At 48.6% G+C, this 25,201-nt stretch overlaps 1 protein-coding gene across 1 annotated transcript in view; it reads left to right on the forward strand.

The window, feature by feature from the left end:
* Positions 1-14,269: 14,269 nt before the first annotated feature.
* MMP2 (matrix metallopeptidase 2) overlaps positions 14,270-25,201 on the forward strand; it is a 28,144-nt gene continuing 17,212 nt past the window's right edge. The window contains exons 1-6 of the mRNA XM_010374984.2: positions 14,270-14,948; positions 18,218-18,444; positions 19,325-19,473; positions 20,602-20,730; positions 20,907-21,080; positions 24,463-24,636. Coding sequence (XP_010373286.1) covers positions 14,796-14,948; positions 18,218-18,444; positions 19,325-19,473; positions 20,602-20,730; positions 20,907-21,080; positions 24,463-24,636 — 1,006 coding nt within the window. The 5' untranslated portion in view covers positions 14,270-14,795. The remainder of the gene's footprint in view (positions 14,949-18,217; positions 18,445-19,324; positions 19,474-20,601; positions 20,731-20,906; positions 21,081-24,462; positions 24,637-25,201) is intronic.

Consider the following 25,201-nt stretch of genomic DNA (forward strand, 5'->3'; position numbering starts at 1 on the left):
AGAAGTCCCTGTAAGGTCATGATTCTCAAACTTAAACTTTTCCAGAGTTAAGAATCACACTGGGATCTTGTTTAAAATATAAGTTATATGGATGCATTCCCCTAAATTCTGATTATGTAGCTCTAAGATGGAGTCCCAGAATTTTTTAAAGCGCCTCATCCTCAGGTGTTGCTGACGCTGAAGCTAATGGACCGTAATTGTGCATTAAAGCCACTAGATGGTGCCATGAGCCCAGAGAATGGGCTGATCCGGTGGCTCTGAACCTTGAGGCTGCTTCTCCAAAAGTGGCCACCAGATGGCGCAGCCTATCTGCAGAAGGAGGCGCGCCTTAGAAATGTGGGATCCGGGCTGAAGTCACCCCGCTTTAGGGAACCTGTGGCCTTAGAGATGCACAGACCCTTCCCTACCCAGGTAGTTCTAAGCCCAAGGAGGAGCTCGGCGGCCAGGGAGGCCCAGTTCTCTTTCAGGGTAGTGAGCATCCAATCCCATCCTCATTAGAGCCTCATCTGCCAATGGTCTCTGCACCTCTTCCCAGCATAAAAACCTTGCACTCAGTAGGTACTCACCAAAGACTTTTGATCACTTGATTTGGACAGATGCACACACACACACACACACATGCATACACAAACATACACACACACACGCATACACATATGTACATATATATCCACACACATACACACACATGCACATATAAACATACACATATACACACACGCATATGCATACACATACACATATATGCACATACACACAAACACACACGTGCATATATACACACATATCTACATACACACATAAACACGTATACACACACACATACACACACACATATATACACATACATGCACACATATATAAAACACTCACATATACACACGTATATACACATACATATATTTGCACATATACACATATATCCACACACACACACACCCCTGTACACACACACATACACATACACACAGGCCTGCTTGGTGAACACTGTAGGGAACACATTATTACAAAGATAGTGATCAATTACTAAATTTCTACTGCATACATTCCAGGCACTATAAACACCAGCAAATTCTTGCCACAGCCCTGAGAGAGAATCGCTACAATTATTGGACAAATAAAGGGAGTGAGGCTCTATGAGGTTGTCACCTGGAGTCACACGATCTGGAAGCCATATTCAGTACCCAAATGTGGCTGCAGATGAAGGGCTCGGAATCAAGGAGGACTTTCTGGAGGCAAGGAGTTTTGAGCTGCCTTTGAAAGTAGGGTAGAGTTAGGCCAGGTGTGGTGGCTCACACCTGTAATCCCAGCACTTTGGGAGGCTGAGGGCGGATCACGAGGTAGGGAGATTGAGACCATCCTGGCTAACATGGTGAAACCCTGTCTCTACTAAAAATACAAAAACAAAAACAAAAAAAATAGCTGGGTGTAGTGGCTAGTGCCTGCAGTCCCAGCTACTGGGAGGCTGAGGCAGGAGAATGGCTTGAACCCAGGAGGCGGAGCTTGCAGTGAGCCGAGATCGTGCCACCGCACTCCAGCCTGGAAGACAGTGAGACTTAGTCTCAAAAAAAAAAAAAAAAGTAGGGTAGAGTTGCTGATGTGTCAAAGGGAGGGCATGTGGAGAACATCCCTAAACTAGGGGGAACCAGTGAGCTGAGGGTGTTGGAGGGGCAGAGGGATGTTGGCTGCAGGGATGCCACAAAGGGGCACGAGACAGCAGAATGGGGAGCTGGGCAGACAGAGAACCCAGCAGCGGGAGAGGTAGCGCAGTTGCAGAGGAAAGAATCAACGATTCGGGTTCCAGCACTGTGCTTACTTGCTGCGTGTCCTTGGTCAAATTCCTTAACTTCTCTGGGCTCACTTTTCCCATCATATTCGTAGCCTAGTCACCCCTGAGTTTATTGGGAAGACTGAGTACAACAGCCTGTGTGAAAATGCCTGGCACAGTTCCTGGCTCAAAGTGAGCCCAGGGGATTGATGGCTGTCCTCCCTTTGTTGTGTGGCCCAGGCAAATCCTTTCCTGTGCCTCAGTTTCCCCATCTCTCCAGGAAGGCTACGTAATGTGATGGTTAGGTGGAAAGACTGTGGCATTAGAGAACCCCAACGCATATCCTGATGCTGATATTAAGTGTGTGATCACAAGTGAGTCATCCTCTCTGTGCCTCAACTTCCTCAACTATAAAAGAGGTTGCTAACCATGCCACCCATTTCAAAGAAATACCCTGGAAATTAACATCCATAAAAGACCTACCACAGTGCCTGACATGCAGTCAGTGCTGAGTCTTTCTCCCAGTGTTGGCTGTCATTAAACAGAGAAATTGAATTGGATCATCTCTGGGAACTGCACAGATCTGACATGCTGGTCTTCAGTTAGCAGCCCCTAACTGCCCAAGGACCCCACTTCTGGCTATGCCCCAATGTGGGCCTGTTCTTTCTCCGACCGTTTGTGGTCTTCCATTCTACAGGAAGGCAGGCCTGGAAAGGCTACCATGTTCCGTATCCTCTGGAAAAGTATTGTCCCCACCTAAGTGACAGCGCCTTAACCCAAAGGACCAAGTGTCCATGAGGAACCCACGGTGCTATGGGGGATTTTCTCAGGACGGACTGCCTAGGAGGTCCAGACTCAGAGACAGAGTGAGCAGGAGATTTATCAGGGAGTGCTCTCGGGGTCACCACCCTCAGAAGGGGAAGGAAGGAAGCGGAATGGGGCAGGTAGAGAGGTGGGCTGCTGTGCAGTCTCCACAAAGACCTCCTCCCACCTCACAGGGAAGCTCTAGAACTGAACGGCACTTCAGAAGCGTTCTAAATTGGGCTGGGCACAGTGGCTAACACCTGTAATCCCAGCACTTTGCGAGACTGAGGCAGGCAGATCACTTGAGGTCAGGAGTTTGAGACCCTACCCTGGCCAACATGGTGAAACCTTGTCTCTACTAAAAATACAAAAATTAGCCAGGCATGGTAGCACACACCTGTAATCCCAAGTACTCAGGAGCCTGAGACAGGAGAATCACTTAAACCCAGGAGGAAGAGGTTGTGGTAAGCTGAGATCACTGCACTCCAGCCTGGGCAACAGAGTGAGACTCTGTCTTAAAAAAAAAAAAGAAAAGAAAAGAAAAAAAGAAGTGTTCCAAATTGGGAAAAGGAGTGAGTGGAGCCTTTCTAATTGGGCACCAACCAGCCTTGGATGCCTGCAGCCCCAGGAAAGGATGTGAACTTCAGGGAGGCTGGTCTTTTTTGCCAGGGCAGCATCATACTAGCAGCTGGGCACAGGTCCTGCCATCAGAGACAGATCTGGGTGGGAGCGTCTTCTCTGCAGCCTCCCCAAAGAGAGGAGCCCAAGCTGATCTGAGCACATTCCCGTACTGCACAGGGAGCTCACTGCTTGGTTTCCAACTAGCTCCCCATAACCTGGGCTTCCCAGGGTTGCTCAAACAGCAGCAGGAATGTGGCCCCTTCCTCACTGATGTCCTGGTGCTCCATGGGGGTCAGATCTCTACTCTGATCTCTTCCACCCCATGGTGCCAAAAGAGGAAAACCCAACCCCCAGGAGCACAGGAAATGGCAAGGTCTCTGCCTGGCTTAGTGACCTGCAGATAGGCAGACTCACACCAGGACCTGTGGCAATTTACTAGCCTTATTCACTGAGGACTCCTTCTCTGGGGGATGAGTCCTGCCGGGGAGAAGCTCAGTGGTGGCCTTTCCAAGGTAACACTTCTATTGCCCAGGAGCTTCTAGGTACAAATAATAGAAATGTTACTCAAATTGGACTAAGTGTAAAAAGGGCTCACTAGATTGAAAAATCCAAGACTAGATTGCTTTCAGGTATAGCTAGATCCAGGATCTCAAACAGCATCACAAGGCCATGTCTTCTGCTCCCTTGCTCCTCTCTGAGGAGCTCCTTGCCCCAGACAGACACATTCAACAGTCTCCTGTGCCCGTTCCTGAAGTTAGCATCCTGTCCCTGAGGAATCAAGTCTCCCACCGGCCTGGGGCATACGCTGGTAGGGACACCTGCTTTCTTGAGGACAGCCTAGTGTGCTGTGAGCAGAACAGAGAGTCGGGGTGAGCAGGCATAAGCAACAGCTGTCCCAGCGCCACGTCCTGTCCTGTCCTGACCATCCCAGCCAGAGGCCACACATTTGGACAAAACTAGTCAGAGGCTGTGGCTAAGAACACAGCAGGGAGAGATGGGGAAGTGGGCTGGGACAGAGGTGGTGGAGAGAAAATGGGATGGGGGAAGCAATGAGCAAGGTGGGGGTGGCAAGCAAGGAAGCCAACTGCCCGCTTGTCCTTACCAGCCCAGCCAGAATCTTTAAGCTATCTTAAGGTCTTGGAGTCCACCCATGAGTCCAGGCTAGGCCAAACAGGTTCTCACCAGTCCTCTGTCTTGCTGAGGTCCCTTAGGGAAGTGGGCCTACCTTATGAACCCTTTAAAGCCTCATTCTTTTTATTTGCTGTTGGGAAGTCCCACCTAGAGCCTACCCTAAATTTCTCCTGCTGTTGGTTACAAATAATTCTATCTTCAGACTCCCAAGTCTCAAGTGGTCTATCCTTACCTTACCTCCACATGGCAGAAAGGAGAAGCTCTAGGACAGAACCTGTGCCTTTATAAGACAAGAAAATCCCTAGAGTTTTGAGTCAGCCAAATGACTCCTGAGCATCCCAGGGCAGAGCCCCCAGTGCTCTGTTTAGCCTTTCCTTCTACCCTGGGGACCACCCCACCATCCGCAACTCCAGTTACCGGGCCTGCCTTTCCATCTCTCCATATCTAGGGAAGTATCATTCATTTCTTCAACCATGTATTTATTCAGTAGATGTTTATTGAGCACCCATTATGTGCAAAACCCTGTTCTGAGTACTGGAGTTGCAGCTGACATTCAAGTGCAGGAGTCAATTTTAAAAAGTCAGAAATCAAAGTAACAAGATTGTTTCAAGACAGCAGTAGCTGCCAGAAATGAAATAACACAGGAGTGACTGGTTTTAGGGGATGTTCAGTCAAGGAAGGCTTCGCTAAGGAGGTGGCACTGGAGCTGAGACCTTAAAGATAAGAAGCTTTGCAGTTCAAGGGAACATTTAATGCAAAATCCAGTGGGGACAGATGTGTCAGTTGGGTCCTCCAAGAAGCAGAGTCTGAGATGAAGCTATAAATTTGGGGGACTAAGAAAAAAAGGGGGGGATGAAGCATATTTGAAAAGAGAGAATCTCAGACCTCCAGACAGCTCTGAAAAGTATCAACCCACCCAATGGGGAGCTCTGGAGAAAGGATAGGAGTCCCACATTTAGGCAGATACGCGAGGCTCTAGCCTCCTGCCATGCTTAATCATTAGCTGGGGCTTGACTGAAAGGAGGATGGCTTAGGCTTAAAGGCTGAGGCTATCATTTCACTGCATTCTGCTGCTGAATGGCAAGTTCTTTCTTTCTTTCCTTTGCTCTTTGTTTTTTTTTTTTTTTTTTTTTTTTTTTTTTTTTGAGACAGGATCTCGTTCTGTCTCCCAGGCTGGAGTGCAGTGGTGCAATCTCGGCTCACCGCAACCGCCGCCTCCAGGGTTCAAGCAATCCGCCCAACTCAGCCTCCTGAGTGGCTGGGACTACAGGCATGCGCTACCACTCCTGGCTAATTTTTGTATTTTTAATGGAGATAGGGTTTCACCATGTTGGTCAGGTTGGTCTCGAACTCCTGACATCAAGTGATCCACCTGCCTCAGCCTCCCAAAGTGCTAGAATTACAGGCGTGAGCCACTGAGCCCAGCCTGCAAGTTCTTTCTTAAAAAAGGACCCCAGCAGCCATCTCTATGGCCCTCACCACAGGGTTGCTATCTTTCAGGAATAGAGAGAAGGCTGGTGTGGCCCAGGCTGAAAAAGCAAGGGAAAGAATGCGAAGATAGAGGCCAGAGCTGGGCTCTCCTCTTTGCCTCCCCAGGTGGCTCTGTACCTCCTACCCTCAGACTGCATTGCCCAGCTCCTGTGCTCCCTGGGCTGGACTGATTTCTGCCAATGGGGAGTGCGGCAAAAGATAAAAAGGAGAGAGGAGAATAAAGTCAGTGTGTTTATTTCCGGATTCCTCCTGGGAGGTCACCTGGGGCTGGCTGCTTCATTCATGGCCTCCGCTGTGTGCAATTTTCCCTCCTTTTGGGTTCCAGGAGCTGCTCCCTCTGGTCAGCCCTCTGGGCCTGGTGCTTCTGGCTCAGGTCCCTGCGTGCCACCCCTTGGCTTCCCTTATACCCTACCCCTGTGCTTTGGAATTAATCCGCCGTCATCAGTAAGCTCTCCTCGAATTATCCTTATCCGGGAGGGCCATCTGCTCCCTCCTGGGATCCCGATTGCTGCAAAGAGGTCATGGCAGGGTGTAGAGGGTTCTGCGGGCCATGGCAAGGAGTTGTGGTTTTATTTTAAGAGTGAGTCAAAGTTGGCAAAGGGTTTTAAGAACAGTAGCCAGGACTTCTAAGCCTCTGGAGCTTGGAATCCATGAGCCTGGAGTTGAGGCGACCAGCAGAGAACCTAAATATTCTGGGAGGCCGTGGCCCTGGGGAAAGCCCTGCCTCTGCTCCTTAAGGGTTGTGTGTCCTGGCCCCCTTTTGGGCCCTTGAATGCTTCTCAGATGTACCTGGGACCTGCAGCAGGACAGAGGGCAGGGACCTCTGGCAGAGGGTCTCTCTAGCCTTCACGCTCTTTCTGGCCTTTCCTTCTACCCTGGGGATGACCCCACCAGCCCCAACTCTGATTACTGGGCCTGCCCTTCCATCTGCCCACATGTAGGGAAGAATCATTCATTTCTTCAACCATTTATTTGTTCAACAGATATTTACTGAGCACCTACTATGTGCAAAACCCTGTTCTAAGTACTGGAAACACAACTGACATTCTAGTTCAGAAGTCAATAAAGAAGTCAGAAATTAAAGTAACAAGACTGCTTCAAGACAGCAGTAGCTGCCAGAAATGAAATAACACAGAGGTGACTCATTTTAGGGGATGATCAGTCAAGCAAGGCTCCACTGAGGAGGCAGCACTGGAGCTGAGACCGTAAAGATAAGAAGCTTTGCAGTTTCTTATCTTTAAGATGGGAGGTTTCTCGGCTAAGAGGTTTCTCAGCTAAAGTCTTTCACTATTTCAGTCAAGACTTGCAGGTTGCAAGTGACAGAAATTCAACCCAGGCAGCTTTAAGCAAAAACAAACCAAAACTCAAGGGTTGACAGGAGGAGATTTATTGGCTCACAAACTAGAAAATGAAGGATACATCTGGCTACAGGCAGGGCTGGGTCCAGGGTTTCCACTGATTTTTTGGCTCTGTTCTCATTGGAGAAGCTTCAACCTTGGGAAGCCTCTAACCTTAAAGGTAGTTCCACCCTTAGGTCAGACCAACTTCATTTATAGCTGAAAGTGTAGGTTCATCCCAAATATAGGCATAACTCCTAGATGTTGCAAGTTCAGTTCCAGGCAGCCACCATGAAGCAAATATTGCAATAAAGCAAGTCACACACAATTTTTGGTTTCCCAATACATATAAAAGTTATGGGCAGGGCATAGTGGCTCATACTTGTAATTCCAGCAATTTGGAAAGCTGAGGGGCAGCATCGCTTAAGCCCAGGAATTTGAAACCAGCCTGGGCAACATAGTGAGACCCTGTCTCCATAAAAAAATTAGCTGGGCATGGTAGTGCTTACTTGTGATCCCAGCTACTCAGGAGGCGAATGTGGGAGTATCACTTGAGCCCAGGAGGTAGAAGCTGCAGTGAGCCATGATTGTATCACTGCACTCCAGCCTGGGTGTCAGAGTAAGACCCAGTTTCAAAAAAAACCAGTTATGTTTACATTATGTTATAGTCTATTAAGTGTGTCATAGCATTATGTTTAAAAAACAATGTACATACTCTAATTTAAAAACACTCGATTGCTAAAAAAAAAAAAAATGCGAACAATCATCTGAGCCTTCAGTGAGTCATCATCTTTTTGCTGACGAAGAGTGTTGCCTCATTGTTAATGGCCGCTGACTGATCAGGGTGGTGCTTGCTGAAGGCTGCGGTGGCTGTGGCAATTGCCTAAAATAAGCCAATAATACAGTTTGCTGCATCGATTGACCCTTCTTTTCACAAAAGATTTCTCTGTAGCATGAAATGCTGTTTGATAGCATTTTATCTACACTAGAACTTCTTTCAAAATTTGAGTAAATCCTCCCAAACCCTGCCACCACTCCTTTATCAACTAAGTTTATGGAATATTCTAAATTCTTTGTTGTCATTTCAACAATGTTCACAGCATCTTCACCAAGAGTAGATTTCTGTCTCCAGAAACCATTTTCTTTGCTCATCCATAAGGAGCTCCTTATCTGTTCAAGTTTGATCATGAGATTACAGCAATTCAGTCACATCTCTAGGCTCCACTTCTAATTCTAATTCTCTTGTTATTTCTATCACATCTGCAGTTACTTCCTCCACTGAAGTCTTGAACCTCTCAAAGTCATCCATGAGAGTTGCAATTGACTTCTTCCAAATTCCTGTTATGTTGATATTTTGACCTCCTCCCATGAAATCATGGATGTTTTTATGGGCATCTGAAATGGTGAATCCTTTTCAGAAGATTTTCAATGTACTTTGCCCAGATCCATCAGAGGAATCATTATGTATGGCAGCTATAGCCTTATGAAATACATTTCTTAAATAATAAGACCTGAAAATCAAAATTACTCCTTGTTCCATGGGCTGCAGAATGGATGTTGTGTTAGCAGGCATGAAAACATTAATCTCATACATCTCAATCAGAGGTCTTGGGTGGCCAGGTGCCTTCTCAATAAGCAGTAGTAGTTTGAAAGAAATGTTCTTAAGGGCCCAAGATTTTTGAATTAGCAGGCAAGCATTGGCTTCAACTTAAAGCCTCTAGCTGCATTAACCCCCGACAAGAGAGTCAGTCTGTCCTTTGAAGCAGGCATTGACTGCTCATCTCTAGATATAAAAGTCCTAGACGGGATCTTCTTTCAATAGAAGGCTGTTTCATCTACATTGATAATCTGTTGTTTAGTGTAGCCACCTTCATCAACGGTCTTAGCCAGACCGTCTGGATAACTTGTCACAGCTTCTCCATCAGCACTTACTGCTTACCTTGCACTTTTATCTTATGGAGATGGCTTCTTTTCTTAAACCTCATGAACCAACCTCTGCTAGCTTTAAACTTTTCTTCTGCAGCTTCCTCACCTCTCTCAGCCTTCATAGAATTGAAGAAAGTTACAGCCTTGCTCTGGTCTAAGCTTTATCTTAAGGGAATGTTATGGCTGCTTTGTTCTCCTATCCAGACCACTCAAACTTTGTCTGTATCAACGATAAGGCTGTTTCACTTTCTTATAATTTGTGTGTTCACTGGGATAGCACTTTGAATTTTCTTTAAGAGCTTTCCTTTGCATTCACAACTTGGCTACCTGGTGCAAGAGGACTAGTTTTCGGGGCCTCAGGGCTTTTGACATGCCTTTCTCACTAAGCTTAAACATTTCTAGCTTTTGATGTAAAGTGAGAAATGTGCAACCCTTCCTTTCACCTGAACACTTAAAGGCCATCGTATGGTTATTAATTGACCTCATGTTGATATTGTTGATCGTAGGATATAGGGAGGCCCACAGAAAGGGAGAGAAATGAGGAACAGCCCGTCAGTTGGTAGAGCAGTCAAACACACACATTTACAAGGGTGATTAAGTTCACCCTGGTATATGGACACAGTTTGTTTTCACTCGCGTCTGTGTGAAGAGACCACCAAACAGGCTTTCTGTGAGCAACAAGGCTGTTTATTTCACCTGGGTGCAGGTGGGCTGAGTGCAAAAAGAGAGTCAGTGAAGGGAGATAGGGGTGATACCATTTTATAAGATTTGGGTAGGTAAAGGAATATTACAGTCAAAGGGGGTTGTTCTCTGGCTGGTAGGGGTGGGGGTCACACGGTGCTCAGCGGGGAAGCTTTTGAGCCAGGATGAGCCAAGAGAAGGAATTTCACAAGGTAATGTCACCATTTAAGGCAGTGACTGGCCATTTTCACTTCTTTTATAGTGGAATGTCATCAGTTAAGGCAGGAACCGGCCACCGGGATGTATATGTGCAGGTCACAGGGGATATGATGGCTCAGCTTGGGCTCAGAGGCCTGATATTTGTGGCACTTCAAAACAATTAAACAGTGACATCAGCGATCACTGATCACAGATCACTATAACAGGTATAATAATAAGGAAACATTGGAAATATGGCAAGAATTATCAAAATGTGACATGGAGACACGAGGTGAGCACATGCCATTGGGAAAATGACATCAATAGGCTTGCTTGACGCAGGGTAGCCACAAACCTTCAATTTGCAAAAATGCTATATCTGCACAGCACAATAGGGCAAAGTGTGAATCAAATGAGGTAACCTGTACCTCCAGCTAAACTCCCAGAATTAATTTTCCTTGGCTCCAACGGATTCACAAGCCAGTATCTGAATCATCACCTCGCCAAGATGTCTGGATCTGCTTTTTAGCCCAGCCTGGGTCACATCGCCACTGTAGAGCCAGGAGGTGGGTCACATCTGCTGAACTCAGACCTAGAGTTCAGGAGAAGCGGCTTCCCAATGGGAAACTAAGGGGCAGCTAACCAGAAGTAGGAGGACAGGGTCTTGGGAAGGCTTACATGGCAGATGGCCACTACCTCCCTCAATGTTCTGTCCCCTACTTAGCATCCCGCATTGTCATTTCTGCCTCTTCATCAATAAAACACCATCTTAATGCCACTGTACCCCAGCACCAAAAACTGTGTTCATCAAAAATTTCCGGAATAACTGACAGAATTCATGTCAAATCACGAAGTCTTTTAATCACAGCCCGCGTAGTTTTCTGGGGCTGCTGTAAGAAAACACTACAGACTGGGTGGCTTACAACAGAAATTTATCCTCTCAGAGTTCTGGAGACTAGAAGTCCAAACTCAACATGTCAGCAGGGCCACGCTCCCTCTGAAGCCTCTGGGGAAGAATTCCTTCTTGTCTCTTCTGGCTTCTGGGTTGCAGGCAATTCCTTGTCTTGCAGGCATTCCTTGTCTTGCAGCTACATTGCTCCAATTTCCGCCTCCATGGTCACATGGAGTTCTTCTCGCTGTGTGTCTCTGTGTCCACATTTTTGTCTTCTTATCATGATAACAGGCATTGGATTAGAGCCCACTCATCTTAACTTGATTGTAACTGCAAAGGCATTAGGACGTGAACATATCTTTTTGGGGAACACAATTCTATCCACTAAACAGCATTTTTGCCTCTACATTAAGATTGACTAAAAGATGCTGCAGTAACAAACATATCCCAAAAGCTCCGTGGTTCGTTGCATAAGAGTTTGTTTTTCACTTACGAAGTCTGTAGTGGGTCTAGTTGCTTTCACTTTATGACTTTGCCAGATCAACACGGGGCTCCCAGGGTTACCATGGCAGGGGAAGAGAGATTTACAGGAGTGCACAGGGGCCCTGGAGCATGTTGCTTGTGCTCACCAACAACCCCATTATCATCAGATACTGCCTATTCTCTGCTTGTCCCCTGGGCCATTCTAGGCCCCAAGGGAGGGTTCTTGGATGTCACACAAGAAGAAATTTGAGGCAGTCCATAAAGTGAAAGCAAGTTTATTAAGAAAGTAAGGGAATGAAAGAAGGGCTATTTCATCAGCAGATTAGCCCCAAGAGCTGCTGGTTGCCCATTTTCATGGTTATTTCTTGATTATATGCTAAACAAGGGGTAAATTATTCATGCTTCTCCCTTTTAGACCATATAGGATTACTTCCTGATGTCACCATGGCACATGTAAACTGTCGTGGGGCTGGTGGGAGTGTAGCAGTAAGGCTGACCAGAGGTTTTTCTCATCATCATCTTGGTTTTGGTGGGTCTTGGCCAGCTTCTTTACTGCAACCCGTTTTATCAGCAAGGTCTTTATGACCTGTACCTTATGCCAGCCTCCTATCTCATTTCGTGATTAGGAATGCCTTAATTTACTGGGAATGCAGGCCAGCAGGTCTTAGCCTTATTTTACCTAACCCCTGTTCAAGATGGAGTTGCTCTGGTTCCAATGCCTCTGACATAGTCACTGCTGGGCACAGAAGCCTCTCTCTCACCGAATGCTGCTTCTGCAGCCATTGCCATCTCTGAATGGGCACCAAGCCCATACACTGGAAACCGATGCCCTTGGAATGCCATAACCACAGAGGCTGTGAAGAGGTACAGTCAAAGCTGCCCTCTGCCAGAGGAGCCCCAAAGCTATGTTATGTAGACCCCAAAGATTTTCCGAGAAGGTTAAAACTCAAATTGGGCAAGTGTAAACGAGTAACACCTAGTGAAGGAAGTCACATACAAGGCAACACAACAGAGAGTGGTGAGGACTGTGGCAAACCATCTAAAGGGAGCAGTCACTACTCAGCTTCAGCAAATTATTGCCATATGGAAACTGGCATCCAGTATTGCCGGATTTTGGGGAAATTTTTTTAAAAAAGAAAACCAGAAAGTCAGATTTTTACATGAAGTTTCCCAAATTTCAAAATGCTGTTCAGGCTGGATTCAGCCCACAGGCCACGAGTTTGCAGCCCCTGCTTTAGTGAGACAACTTTTTCCATTTTCACTCTCAGCTCTCAGCTCTCCAACTTGGCTCTCTGGCTATTCACAGGACGTGGACACGAGCCCAGTGGGGCTGGGCCAGCAGGCAATCCCCCTTCCCAACTGACCTCAGTCTTGCCCTCTCCAAAACAGCCAGCGTCTCTCACTGGGTCAGGCTGAAGGGCCTGGTTCCCTCCTGCGGGGCAGGGTCCCTCCCAAGAGGCTCCTTTAAAACTGACTCTGGCAAGTCAGCAGCACACACCCCCCTTCAGACAAGCCTGAACTTGTCTGAAGCCCACTGAGACCCAAGCCGCAGAGACTTTTCCAGCTGTGATGATTAAGACTCATAATCGTGACCTCCAAAGCCCTCCACAAGCATATTGCTCCTGATTCTTTCAGCCCCTGACCTTGCTTCTCAAACTATTCCCTGCTGAACCCCAGTCCTATCTGCCCCCTTCCTAGGCTGGTCCTTACTGACCCCTCCAGCTCCATCCCCTCACCCTGTGCCCCACCTTTTTCAGATGGAAAAAACTTCCTTCTCCAGTGCCTCTTGCTGTTTTTCATCTCTGGGCCATTGTCAATGTTCCCTAGATTGTGCCTAAAACATTTCCCATATTACCCACCCAGCACTCCACATCTTTAGCTCTTCAGGTCTCAGCTCAGAAGTCACTTCTTCCAGGAAGCCTTCCTTGATTGTCTTTGCTAGTTTAGGGGCTGAAGTCAGGTGTTCCCAACAGCCTGCGGGAGTTTCCTATCGCAGCTTATTTCTCAACAGTCTTTCCTGAGAGAGGGAGAGGACATTCCTCAGAGAAGGTTGTCACGGGGAGAACCTCAAAATTGGCATTCAACCTGAGAGGCCACATGGATTCTTGGCTTGGCACAGGAAAGGATTCAAGAGTGAGTGGGGAGTTCCTGGAACTGAGGGCTCCTCCCCTTTTTAGATCATATAGGGTAAACCTCCCCACATTGCCATGGCATTTATAAATTGCCTTGGCACTGGTGGGTGCTTCCTTTAACATGCTAATGCATTATAATTAGCGTAAAATGAGCAGTGAGGATGACCAGAGGTCGCTTTCTTTGCCATCTTGGTTTTGGCTGGCTTCTTCACTGCATACTGTTTCATCAGTGGGGTCTTTGTGACCTCTATCTTATTAAACCAGTCTTGACCAATTTCTATCTCATCCTGTGACTGAGAATACGGACCCTCCTGGGAGTGCAGCCCAGCAAGTCTCAGCCTCGTTTTACCCAGCCCCCTGTTCAAGATGGAGTCGCTCTGGTTCAAACGTCTCTAACGCGGGGCCCTTGACTACTCTGTTTCCCAAGGTGTATCTAGCATCTCGCACTATGCGAGGCCAAGGTAAGGCTTACACATTTGCAGAAGGAAAGAAGTAGCGAAGCAACCTGGGACGTTCCACTGTTTCTGTTTCCATCTCTCTATCTCTTTCCATCTCTGTTCATCTCATTCCTCTCTGTCCCCATTTCTAAATATCGAAAATTTCTGTCTCTGACCATCTATCAATGTGGCTGATCATCTGTTTCTGACCATTCCTTCCCGTTCCTGACCCCAGGGAGTGCAGGGTGTCCTGGCCCAGCCGGCGTCCCTCCAAGTAGTACCGCTCTCTAACTTCAGGACGTCAAGGGCCTAGAGCGGCAGCGCCAGATGTTTCCCAGCAAGGGGTTCTGAGGCTGTGCGCCCAGATCTCGAGAGAGGGAAGTGGGGTGACGAGGTCGTGCACTGAGGGTGGACGCGGAGGCCAGAAGTAGCAGGCGGCCAGGGAAAGGAGGTGGAGAAAGGGAAAAAGAGGAGAAAAGTGGAGGAGGGCGAGTAGGGGGTGGGGCAGAGAGGGGAGGGCCCGAGTGCGCCCCCCGCCCCCAGCGCGGCTCTGCCAGCTCCCTCCCAGCCCAGTCGGCTACATCTGGCGGCTGCCCTCCCTTGTTTCCGCTGCATCCAGACTTCCTCAGGCTGTGGCTGGAGGCTGCGCATCTGGGGCTTTAAACATACAAAGGGATTGCCAGGACCTGCGGCGGCGGCGGCGGCGGCGGCGGCGGCGGGGGCTGGGGCGCGGGGGCCGGACCATGAGCCGCTGAGCGGGGCAAAACCCAGGCCACCGAGCCAGCGGACCCTCGGAGCGCAGCCCTGAGCCGCAGACTCCAACCAGGCGGCGACGAGGCCACACGCACTGAGCCAGCGCCCCCCGGGCGACGCACGGGGCCCGGGAGCGCAACGATGGAGGCGCTAATGGCCCGGGGCGCGCTCACGGGTCCCCTGAGGGCGCTCTGCCTCCTGGGCTGCCTGCTGAGCCATGCCGCCGCCGCGCCGTCGCCCATCATCAAGTTCCCCGGCGATGTTGCCCCCAAAACGGACAAAGAGTTGGCAGTGGTGAGTTGCAGCGCTGGCCTCAAGGAACCAAGTTTAGACAAACTTCGGAGGCAAAAGATGGGGGTGTCTCTCCCCCTGCCCTCGGCGGTGGGCACAGAGTGGGGGAGGGGCTTCGGTAAACAGCTTGGGGGGTCTTTGGCAAGCTATTGGAGTGATGTCTTGCAACCGGTGGGGGATCTTTTGTAAGCAGAGAAGACCTTTGATAAACAATTTGGCAACCTTCAGGATACAGCAGTGGGGCGAAAAACAAGCCAGAGAGCGGGAGAGTGGTGACCTGGCATACTACTGGAAAGGGATTCTTATGTAAATGGCGGGGACCTCCTCTAGTATCTGGGACATTTGGCAAGGGGGGGCGGTCTTTGTAAACAACTTTTAGACACATCTGGGCAGTTGCTAAGGGCTCTCGCCAAGCGTCTTGGTAGGCCTTTGGCAAACAGCTAAAGGGGTCCTTTTTGCTAATGTGGGACTTTGGGAACGGGGCTCTGGCGCACAATTTGGGTAAACTTATGCGCGCATAAGGATGGGAGGGAGCTTGGCCAACGCGGGGCTTGGCAAACTTCTAGGAACCTTCGGCACAGATCCGGAGAGGGGCCTTTAAATAAACAGCTCAAGGGGGCCATTTGGGAAGTGATTGGGGCAGGAGGGAAGCAGAGAGCGCATCTTTTTTCACCTGGCTTAATGGACAAATTGGTCAAGGGTTGAGCCTCGGAAAGTTTCCTCGAACTTCTCCAAAGGGTCAGAGGAAAGAAGGAGAGAGCTTGCCTGGCAGGAGGGAGGAGGAGTGGGGCAGGCGCTGGAGGGCCCGGCGCGTGGGGCGGGGGCGGACTGCGCTCCACTCGGGTCGGAGAGCGGCCAGCGAGTCCTCCTTCCTGGCTGGGTTCCCAAACTGCGGTTCAGATGTTGTCTTGTGAGCGTGCGCGCGCCTGGCTGGAGGGACACTGAGCTTGGCCACAGTGTTGCGTAAGTAGGGCCTGAGGAGGGAGGCCAGCCAGGGACCCTTCAAGATGTCCTTTCCACTCCGGGGGATATCTGCTCCCTTGTTGCCTCAGCCACCCTGCCCTCCAGCCTCCCCTTCAACCTGTCTGGGAGAAGACGCCCATGCCCTCTGGTCACCCTAGGAACTCCTTCAGGAGACGACACCTACCCTCTCCCAACTCTCACCCTTTCCAAGCAGCTAGGTCTCAGCCCCTCTAGATAGATGGATTGGGAAACCTCTATACATTTTTAGAGGGCTACTTTTTTCAGGGGTCTGGAGCTGGCTAGCATAATGATGTGGCTGTTGGGTGGGGTTGAGAGTGGAGCTGTGGGACAATGACAAAGCTACTTGGGTTTCTTACACTTTTTCCAGCCAATGGGTCACAGGATGAACCCCTAAATTGGGGTTCAGCCTGGGGACCACATGGGTTCTTGGTGTGGAAGAGGAAGGAATTCAAGAGCCAGCCAACAGAATAAAGTGAAAACAAATTTCCTAAGAAGCCAAAGGAATAAAAGGGTGATTATTCCATAGGCAGACCAGGGAATGGGCCGCTTGAGTGAGTATACACATGGTTATTTCTTGATTATATGCTAAACAAGGGGCGGATTATTTAGGAGTTTTCCGGAAAAGGGGTGGGGAGTTCCTGGAACTGAGGGTTCCTGTCCCCCTTAGACCATATAGGGTAACTTCTCGATGTTGCTATGGCATTTATGAACTGTCATGGAGCTGGTGGGAGTGTCTAACGTATTTAATATCCTAAATCCTAATACATTATAATTAGTATATAATGAGCAGTGAGCAGACCAGAGGTCACTTGCATTGCCATCTTGGTTTGGGTGGGCTTTCTCCAGCTTCTTTACTGCATCCTATTTATTTATAGGGGTCTTTGTGACCTGACCTGTATGTTGTGAAATCAGTCCTGCCAACCTCCTGTCTCATTCTGTGACTAAGAATGCCTGCCCTCCTGGGAGTGCAGCCTAGCAGGTCTCAGCCTCATCTTACCCAGCCCCTACTCAAGATGGAGGTGCCTGGTTTGAACACCACTGACAAATGGAAGTCTGTGTTGTCCAGAGGCAATGCAGTGGGGGCTTAAGAAGATAGCTCTGGACTTAGACCGCGTGGCTTCAAATCAAAGGGTGCATGAACTAACTAGCTGGCCTAGTGATGATCTTGGGCAAGTGACTTCTCAGTTTCTTCATCTGCAAACTGGGAAATTTCGTATCTCAGGGTTAAAAGAGAGGCAATCTTAGCTGCTTACTTAGCACATGGTAAGTACTCAATAAGCACTAGCCATTATTCTTATTATATTATTATTATGTCCTTGGTTTCCCCTTTCCTAACTACTTCCAACAAGGCTAGGACCATTGTCAGAAGATCTCCTGGCTCCTTTCACCGTTCCAACAGGGCACTTATCACATACTTCATTTTGGTTTTATTTGTGATCTATCAGCCTCCCTGCTAGGATTGAACTTTAGAGACAGAGCTGTCTGTCTTGTTCACCAATTTATCCTCAGCAGTAGCACTGGGCTTGGTACGTGGTAGGTGCTAAAATGTATTTGTTGACTAAATAAATGAGTCCGTTGCTCCCTGAACCTCTTTGCAGGGACCTGCTCAGTTTTGGCCTCAGTTTGGGCAAGGCCAGTTGTATGGCTCCTGAAGGACAGGACTGCTTTATTTTTGCAAATGGCTGATTCAGGATTTGAACCCAGGTTTGTCTGCTGCCAGAGCCCATGCACATAGTCATTGAATCTCTTTAGAAGAAAAAAGGAGGAAAAAAGTCCCCAAGTCACCAGCTGCAAGGTAGATAAATGAGTTGATAGAGGTAAAGGAAGGATGCTGGAGTATCACATTTCCTAGCACAGGCTCTGGAGCCTGATTGCTTTGTCCCAAATCCAGATCTACCATTTGTGAACTGTGTGATCGTAAGCAAGTTTCTTAACCTCTCTGTGCTTCAGTTTCCTCCTCTGTATAACAGGGATAGTATATCTACATTACAGAGTTTTGAACATTAAATGAATTAACATATTCTGACTTTCGTGCCTGGGCATAGAGTCAGCACCCAGCACCAACAAGTGGTAGCTATGCTCTCTATAGCTGTATGTCCTGTCGCTCAACTAATGGGTGACAGTGCTGATTTGGGAACCCGGTACTCTACCCAGTGCTCTGGGACCCCTGGCTTATATCCTGTCTGGACTATGGCACTGGGTTGGGAGCTGATTGCTACAGCCTGCTTTGGTTAATACTGTGCCATCCTAATGTGGATGCTTGCCTTGCGGGTGTGCATTTCTTTCAGCAATACCTGAACACCTTCTATGGCTGCCCCAAGGAGAGTTGCAACCTGTTTGTGCTGAAGGACACACTAAAGAAGATGCAAAAGTTCTTTGGACTGCCCCAGACAGGTGATCTTGACCAGAATACCATCGAGACCATGCGGAAGCCACGCTGCGGCAACCCGGATGTGGCCAACTACAACTTCTTCCCCCGCAAGCCCAAGTGGGACAAGAACCAGATCACATACAGGTGCCAGGGCAGGGCTTGGGGAGGCAGGGCCATTGGGCTCAGGGACACGAGTCTCCTTGACCCATGCATTCTCTCCACTCAAGGGATCCATAAGGTGTCTTTTGTAAAGGCTTGGCATCTTAGGGGGTTTCAATACACAGTTCTTAGAAAATGAAGTCAGACAGACTTGAGTTTCATACTTGCTAGCCATCAGACATTGGGTTACTTTTCAGTGCTGTCAATGTTGGCTTTCCAATCTACAAAATGGGGCTTTAAAAATGCCCTTTCTCACATGGTTGGTTGGGGAACTAAGCTAGACTGAACTAATGCAAATGACTTCTATGATTTTTGACATAGAACAAGAGTGTAGTAATGCTAGCCATTGTTACTGTTTTTAGATGAGGTCATTGGGATGGGCAGAAGGAACATGATAATTGGTAGCTAACTGGGTTTAGCACCCCAATTGGGTCATAAATCGTTGCTAATTGGGCCGAAAGCTGTGCTCTGTATGGCTGGTGCTGGGTTCCAATGGTGAGATCTTTGCCTTATACCCTGTAATGCACTACTTATGGCCCTCCCCCACCAGCCAGAAGTGACAGATGGAACTCCTGAGCTGGGGCCTAAAAATGTTGACTGGCCTGGGACTCCCTGGGTCTTCAGGGTATCCTGGGAAGTTTGTTCTTGGCAGCGAGCCCTGCCCAACCTACACACACATACGTGCAGGCACATGCTCACATATACATGCACATACTTGTGCACCCTTCCCATGCTTGTGCATATACTTGTATGTTCACATACACACACTCAAACTTTTTCACATATCTGTGCACACACACATACTTGCATATGCACACACTTATGCCCATGCATACACACTCACATACATTTCTACCACCTCCAGGATCATTGGCTACACACCTGATCTGGACCCAGAGACGGTGGATGATGCCTTTGCTCGTGCCTTCCAAGTCTGGAGTGATGTGACCCCACTGCGGTTTTCTCGAATCCATGATGGAGAGGCAGACATCATGATCAACTTTGGCCGCTGGGGTAGGCAGAAGATGGGGCAGAATAGGGGCCAGCAGGGAACAGCATTGAGACGAAGGGGCGAGATGGACATTAGAGGGGTGTGGGGATCCTGAGGGCAGCTTCGATAGGACAGTAGATGGTGTAGACCCTGGGGGTGGTTTAGATGGGGGCAACACAACACGGAGTGGACACTGGAGAGCCACGTTGACATAGGGGCAGATGGTGTGCTGTGGTGTAACCTGGAGGCCGTCTAAACCCGAAGCAAGTGGTCTACTATGCTGTCCAATATGGCAGCCATTAGGTAGAATATACATGGCTATTTAAATTCAAATTAGTTAAAAATTTAAAATCAGTTTTCAGGTCACACTGGGCACATTTCAAGTGCTCAAAAGACACAGGAGGCTAGTGGCTATTGATTTTGGACAGCACAGACAAATAATCTTATCACAGAAAGCTCTGTTGGATGATGCTGGTAGATACTGAGGAAGTGTAGATATATGAGAGTGGTTTGGAAACAATGGAGCAGTGTAGACATGAGAAGAAGGGTCATAGAACCCGGGGCCAGGTGGCCATGTGAGTTTATGATGTGAACATTGCCAGTAGCACAGACATAAAGGTAGGTGGTATAGACACTGAGTGGTAAGTGATGAAGGTAAAGAGCATGGGAAACAGTGTAGACAAGTGGGTGGGTGGTACAGGCCTTGGTGACAAGGTGGGCATTAGGATTCGTGTTGCAGATATTGGTGATAGTGTGACATGAAGGCAGGATTGTTGTTAAGAGGGCAGTATTGACAAGAGGGTGGATGGCATAGACACTGGGGATGATCAGGATGGGGTGAGGACACTAGTGTGGTAATGCGTGTATGTGGTAGGTATAGTGTCATGGTGGTAGTGTAGACAATGAAGGTAGCGGGTATGGATACTGGGAGTCATGTAAACCTGGGAGAGCAGCATAGACCATAGGATGGTAACAACCGGGTCAGCAGATCTCTACTGAGCCCCTGTGTTCGCAGTCCTGGATAACCCCACTGGGATGAGGGAAGGGGACAGATGCTGGGTGGGCTGACAGGCTCCACATGTAGATGGGGTGGGAGGGGTTTCCAGGTCTAGGTGGCACAGCTAGAAGCTAAGACCCAATGTGTGTTTCAGAGCATGGCGACGGATACCCCTTTGATGGTAAGGACGGACTCCTGGCTCATGCCTTTGCCCCAGGCACTGGTGTTGGGGGAGACTCCCACTTTGATGATGATGAGCTGTGGACCTTGGGCGAAGGCCAAGGTGAGAAAGGGGCCCTCTGCATGCCCCAGACCTTCTCTCCTGTCCTCTCTCCACTCCATTTGCTTGGACCGGAGAGATGGGAGGGGAGGAAAGTCACACATCTGGGTGAGTCAGAATCTTGGTCTCCAAAGAAGGCATGGAGAAGTCCAACCTCCCCCTTCCATGTCACCCTTTAGTGGTCCGTGTGAAGTATGGGAACGCCGATGGGGAGTACTGCAAGTTCCCCTTCTTGTTCAATGGCAAGGAGTACAACAGCTGTACTGACACCGGCCGCAGCGATGGCTTCCTCTGGTGCTCTACCACTTACAACTTTGAGAAGGATGGCAAGTACGGCTTCTGTCCCCACGAAGGTGAGCATCCACTCTAGTCCCCAAGACTTTCCACCCCAAGCTTCCAGCTTCCCTGGCTCCCCACTGTGCTCCACCCTCTGCACTCTCCAGGACTGGCTGGCACTGCCAGTCAATGAGCATCCCTCCAACGTCCTTCACCCAGTTCCCCCCCAACCTGATCTGAGCCATTGCTGTTTCTCTCCCACCAGTACCATGATGAACATAATACTTTAATTAAATCAAGTCGATTTTTTTTTTTAAGTTTCACCATTAGCAATCATTTAGGAGTCACAGATTTGATGTGCTAATTATTTATTTCTTTTTTTTTTTTTTTTTTTTTTTTTTGAGACGGAGTCTCGCTCTGTCGCCCGGGCTGGAGTGCAGTGGCCGGATCTCAGCTCACTGCAAGCTCTGCCTCCCGGGTTTACACCATTCTCCTGCCTCAGCCTCCCAGTAGCTGGGACTACAGGTGCCAGCCACCTCGCCCGGCTAGCTTTTTGTATTTTTTTTTTAGTAGAGACGGGGTTTCACCGTGTTAGCCAGGATGGTCTCGAACTCCTTACCTCGTGATCCGCCCGTCTCGGCCTCCCAAAGTGCTGGGATTACAGGCTTGAGCCACCGCACCCGGCTTTATTTCTTACATATATTGGAGTAAACTTAGAACTATTACAACGCCCAGTGGTTCTCTCTAGAACCAGTCTTTATACTTCAATCAAGATTGATACTTCAAGGGCATGAGGAAAGGCTTGCTGGTAGCTGGAAACCTAGCAGTGTGATAAGGAGGCAGGACTCAGACCAGGGCTGGACTCAACCTGGTTTGCGAACTCCAACGGAGGAATTTCACCTATTCCTCCAGCCTTGGTCCTGATGCTGCCTCTGCTAATGCGTGCGTGCGTGTGTGTGTGTGTGTGTGTGTGTGTCTGGGCACAGGGGCTATACCATCTGCCTCTCTTGGGGACTGTCTTTTTCTGCCTCCTGTGTAGTTTGTGTCTGCATCTCTGTGTCTTGGTAAATACTTTAGGTTTGACTCAGTATTTGTGTTTGTGTGCTTGTCAGTGCCTGAGACACAACATTTTCAGAGATTTTGAAGCCACATAGGGGAAACCTTTTAAAATGGGGTATAGATATTGACATACACACTCAATCCTTTCTAAAAATATCCTTAACACACTTCATAGTCATGATGGTGTATGTAACTTCATAGTCTATGAAGTCATCATATTTGATAATTCTGCAGATTGAAAGCCCAGAAAACCTGGGGAAAATGGAAAAAAGTCTAAAAATGTTTAACACTATCTTCTTTCCCATCTCACAAAGACTCTTTAATCTACATAGACTAAAGACTGTCTTTTTGTCTGTAATTTTACGTCTGTGAATCTCCCTAACTCCATTGTAACTGAAAACTAAGGACCAACCATCTTCACAGAACGAAAGAAACAAAGAACAAGTTAATTCCCTTCCTGTTTATGTTTTTATTACCAGAGCTAAACTTTATATTAAGTAAGAGTTTAAGCCATTCACCATTAATAAGTCAGAAATTTTGAAATAAAAATATTTTTTGTATCTTGCGTTTCCCGGTAGGGACTACATGTGGCATTAACCCTTCCCTGTGTCACCCCTCTGATAAGAACAGAATGCTTTGATGATAGATAGATGTGGAAACAGCTGTATTTCATAAGTTTGGGAAGGGTTATTCCCTGCATTGGACATTAGTTATTTACTTTGTGCTTAGCCAGATGCAAGTACGCACAACACGCACGTGTCTGGGTCTCGAGGCAGAGATCTTGTTACTCAGCCCCTGCTGACTGCTGAGTCAGTGTCTGATTCTTGCCATCCTTGTCAGGGGAATTTGGGAGGAGACAGGGGCTTCCTGGGTGGTAGAAATGCGGCTGATGGGAGGTCAGAGGCAGGGGCTGGCATTGGTCAAAGTTAACACTTTGCCTTTTTCAACTCTGAGGCCACTAAGGTATCTGGACTCAGTCTTGCCTTTTCTCTAGGTGACATTTTTTTCTGGCATTGCAGGACAAAGTCTTTTGTTTTTTTTTTTGTTTTGTTTTTTTGTTTTTTTTTTTTTTTGAGACGGAGTCTCGCTCTGTCACCCAGGCTGGAGTGCAGTGGCCAGATCTCAGCTCACTGCAAGCTCCGCCTCCCGGGTTCACGCCATTCTCCTGCCTCAGCCTCCCGAGTAGCTGGGACTACAGGCGCCGCCACCTCGCCCGGCTAGTTTTTTGTATTTTTAGTAGAGACGGGGTTTCACCGTGTTAGCCAGGATGGTCTCAATCTCCTGACCTCGTGATCCGCCCGTCTCGGCCTCCCAAAGTGCTGGGGATTACAGGCTTGAGCCACCGCGCCCAGCCAGGACAAAGTCTTTTGGCAGAGAGGGGAGCAGTGAGGATACAGGGCTCCAAGTTCTGTGGTGGAAGGCCAGGGACTGGGCTCCATTCTGGCCATGGTGGAGTTAACGGGGGCTGGTGAGGTCACCTCTGGCGCTGTTGTGCACAGATGGTCCTTGTTATGGACTTGTGGTTTTGCTAGTTGGCAATTCCAGAGACACACCATTTTTTAGCTTTGGGTGGATGAGGGGAAGACGGGGAGAATCCAAGACACACAGGCCAGGCTCTGAAATCCACTCCCTCCCCCAGCTTTCCAGTTATGGCCCCTGTCTTGAAGATGTCAAAGTAGAAGCCCAGAGTGTTTAGTAAAAGGAACCTGAAGGCACCACCTCCCTCTCCCTCCCTCCTCCTCTTCTCTCTTTCTCTCCCTCCTACAGAGACTGCAACAAGGCCATCCAGGAAGGGGCCTGGGGTTGACAGGAGGTAAAGCTTTCTTTCTGTGTATGCATGTGCACACACACATCTACATGTATGAGAGTGACAGACTGAGCAAGAGAGATTGAGATTGGTGTGTTTTGTAGTTTTTAGTTACAATCTTCATTCACTTGTTTCATTTATGTGACCATGAGCAGTTTGAGAACCAGCTTTGTCCTAGCCTTGATTTCTCCACCTATCAAACGGAGAGAGATTCTCGTGGTCCTGCCTGCCATGACTGATATATTCATGTCACACATCATTATTACATGAAATTTGCATGGTACAGGCGTGGACCAGGCAGTGTGGACAGTGACCTTGGGGCTGAGGCAGTATTCTAGAAGCCCTTGCTGTGTGCCAGGTGTCAACCATTTTGTTGTTGGGTGGTCCATAAGATCCCAGGGGAGGGATTGGGATAACCAGGGGAAGCAGGGCTTCTCTCTGGGAGCTCAGAGAAGCAGCTCCTTACCAACCAGTAGAGATGTTTTCTTAATATTTGAACAATGCATCAACTTCACTGATGTGAACCGGCAGATGGGCAGCCAGCCATGGAGGCATGTCTCATTCATATCCTTCTCTGTCTCCCCTACCCCTAGCCCTGTTCACCATGGGCGGCAACGCTGAAGGACAGCCCTGCAAGTTCCCATTCCGCTTCCAGGGCACATCCTATGACAGCTGCACCACTGAGGGCCGCACGGATGGCTACCGCTGGTGCGGCACCACTGAGGACTACGACCGCGACAAGAAGTATGGCTTCTGTCCTGAGACCGGTGGGTGCCACTACCTCTCCCTCCCTCAGGGCCCAGCACCTGCTGTCTGATAAAAAACCCATAAGACTCCCTGTGCCAACCTCCTTTCCCCAAGACAGGGATGCTAAGACATATGTGCGAATGACATCCACACCCAAGATGTCCGTGCAGCTGGTCAGGATACTTGTCACCTGGTATGGCCTGGACACTGAAATCAGAACAGACATTGGGTATCAACAGTTGAATTGGTGACACCTAAATGTCAGGCCTGCTCAGGATCCTCTGACTGACCTGCATCCCTTTTCTCTCAGACTCTCTGACAGATACTTCTCTCTCCTCCTCTCTGACCCTGCAGTCTCTCTTCCCTGCCTTTCCTGGTCTGTATCTCCACCTTTTAGTCTGTTTTTTATTAAGAACTCCCTGCTTTCTTCCCTGTCCCCCTCCTGCCCTCCTTCTCTCCATTTCTCCCTCCTTTCCTTCTTCCCTTCCTCCAACAGGAATTTACTGAGTGCCTGCTTTGTGCAGCAGATGCAGAGGTTGGTCTCAGAAAAGCCCTGCCCAAGGGGGCTCACAGTTGAGGAGCGTG

This window comes from Rhinopithecus roxellana, chromosome 20 (genome assembly GCF_007565055.1).
Source record: "Rhinopithecus roxellana isolate Shanxi Qingling chromosome 20, ASM756505v1, whole genome shotgun sequence".
Lineage (NCBI taxonomy): Eukaryota > Metazoa > Chordata > Mammalia > Primates > Cercopithecidae > Rhinopithecus > Rhinopithecus roxellana.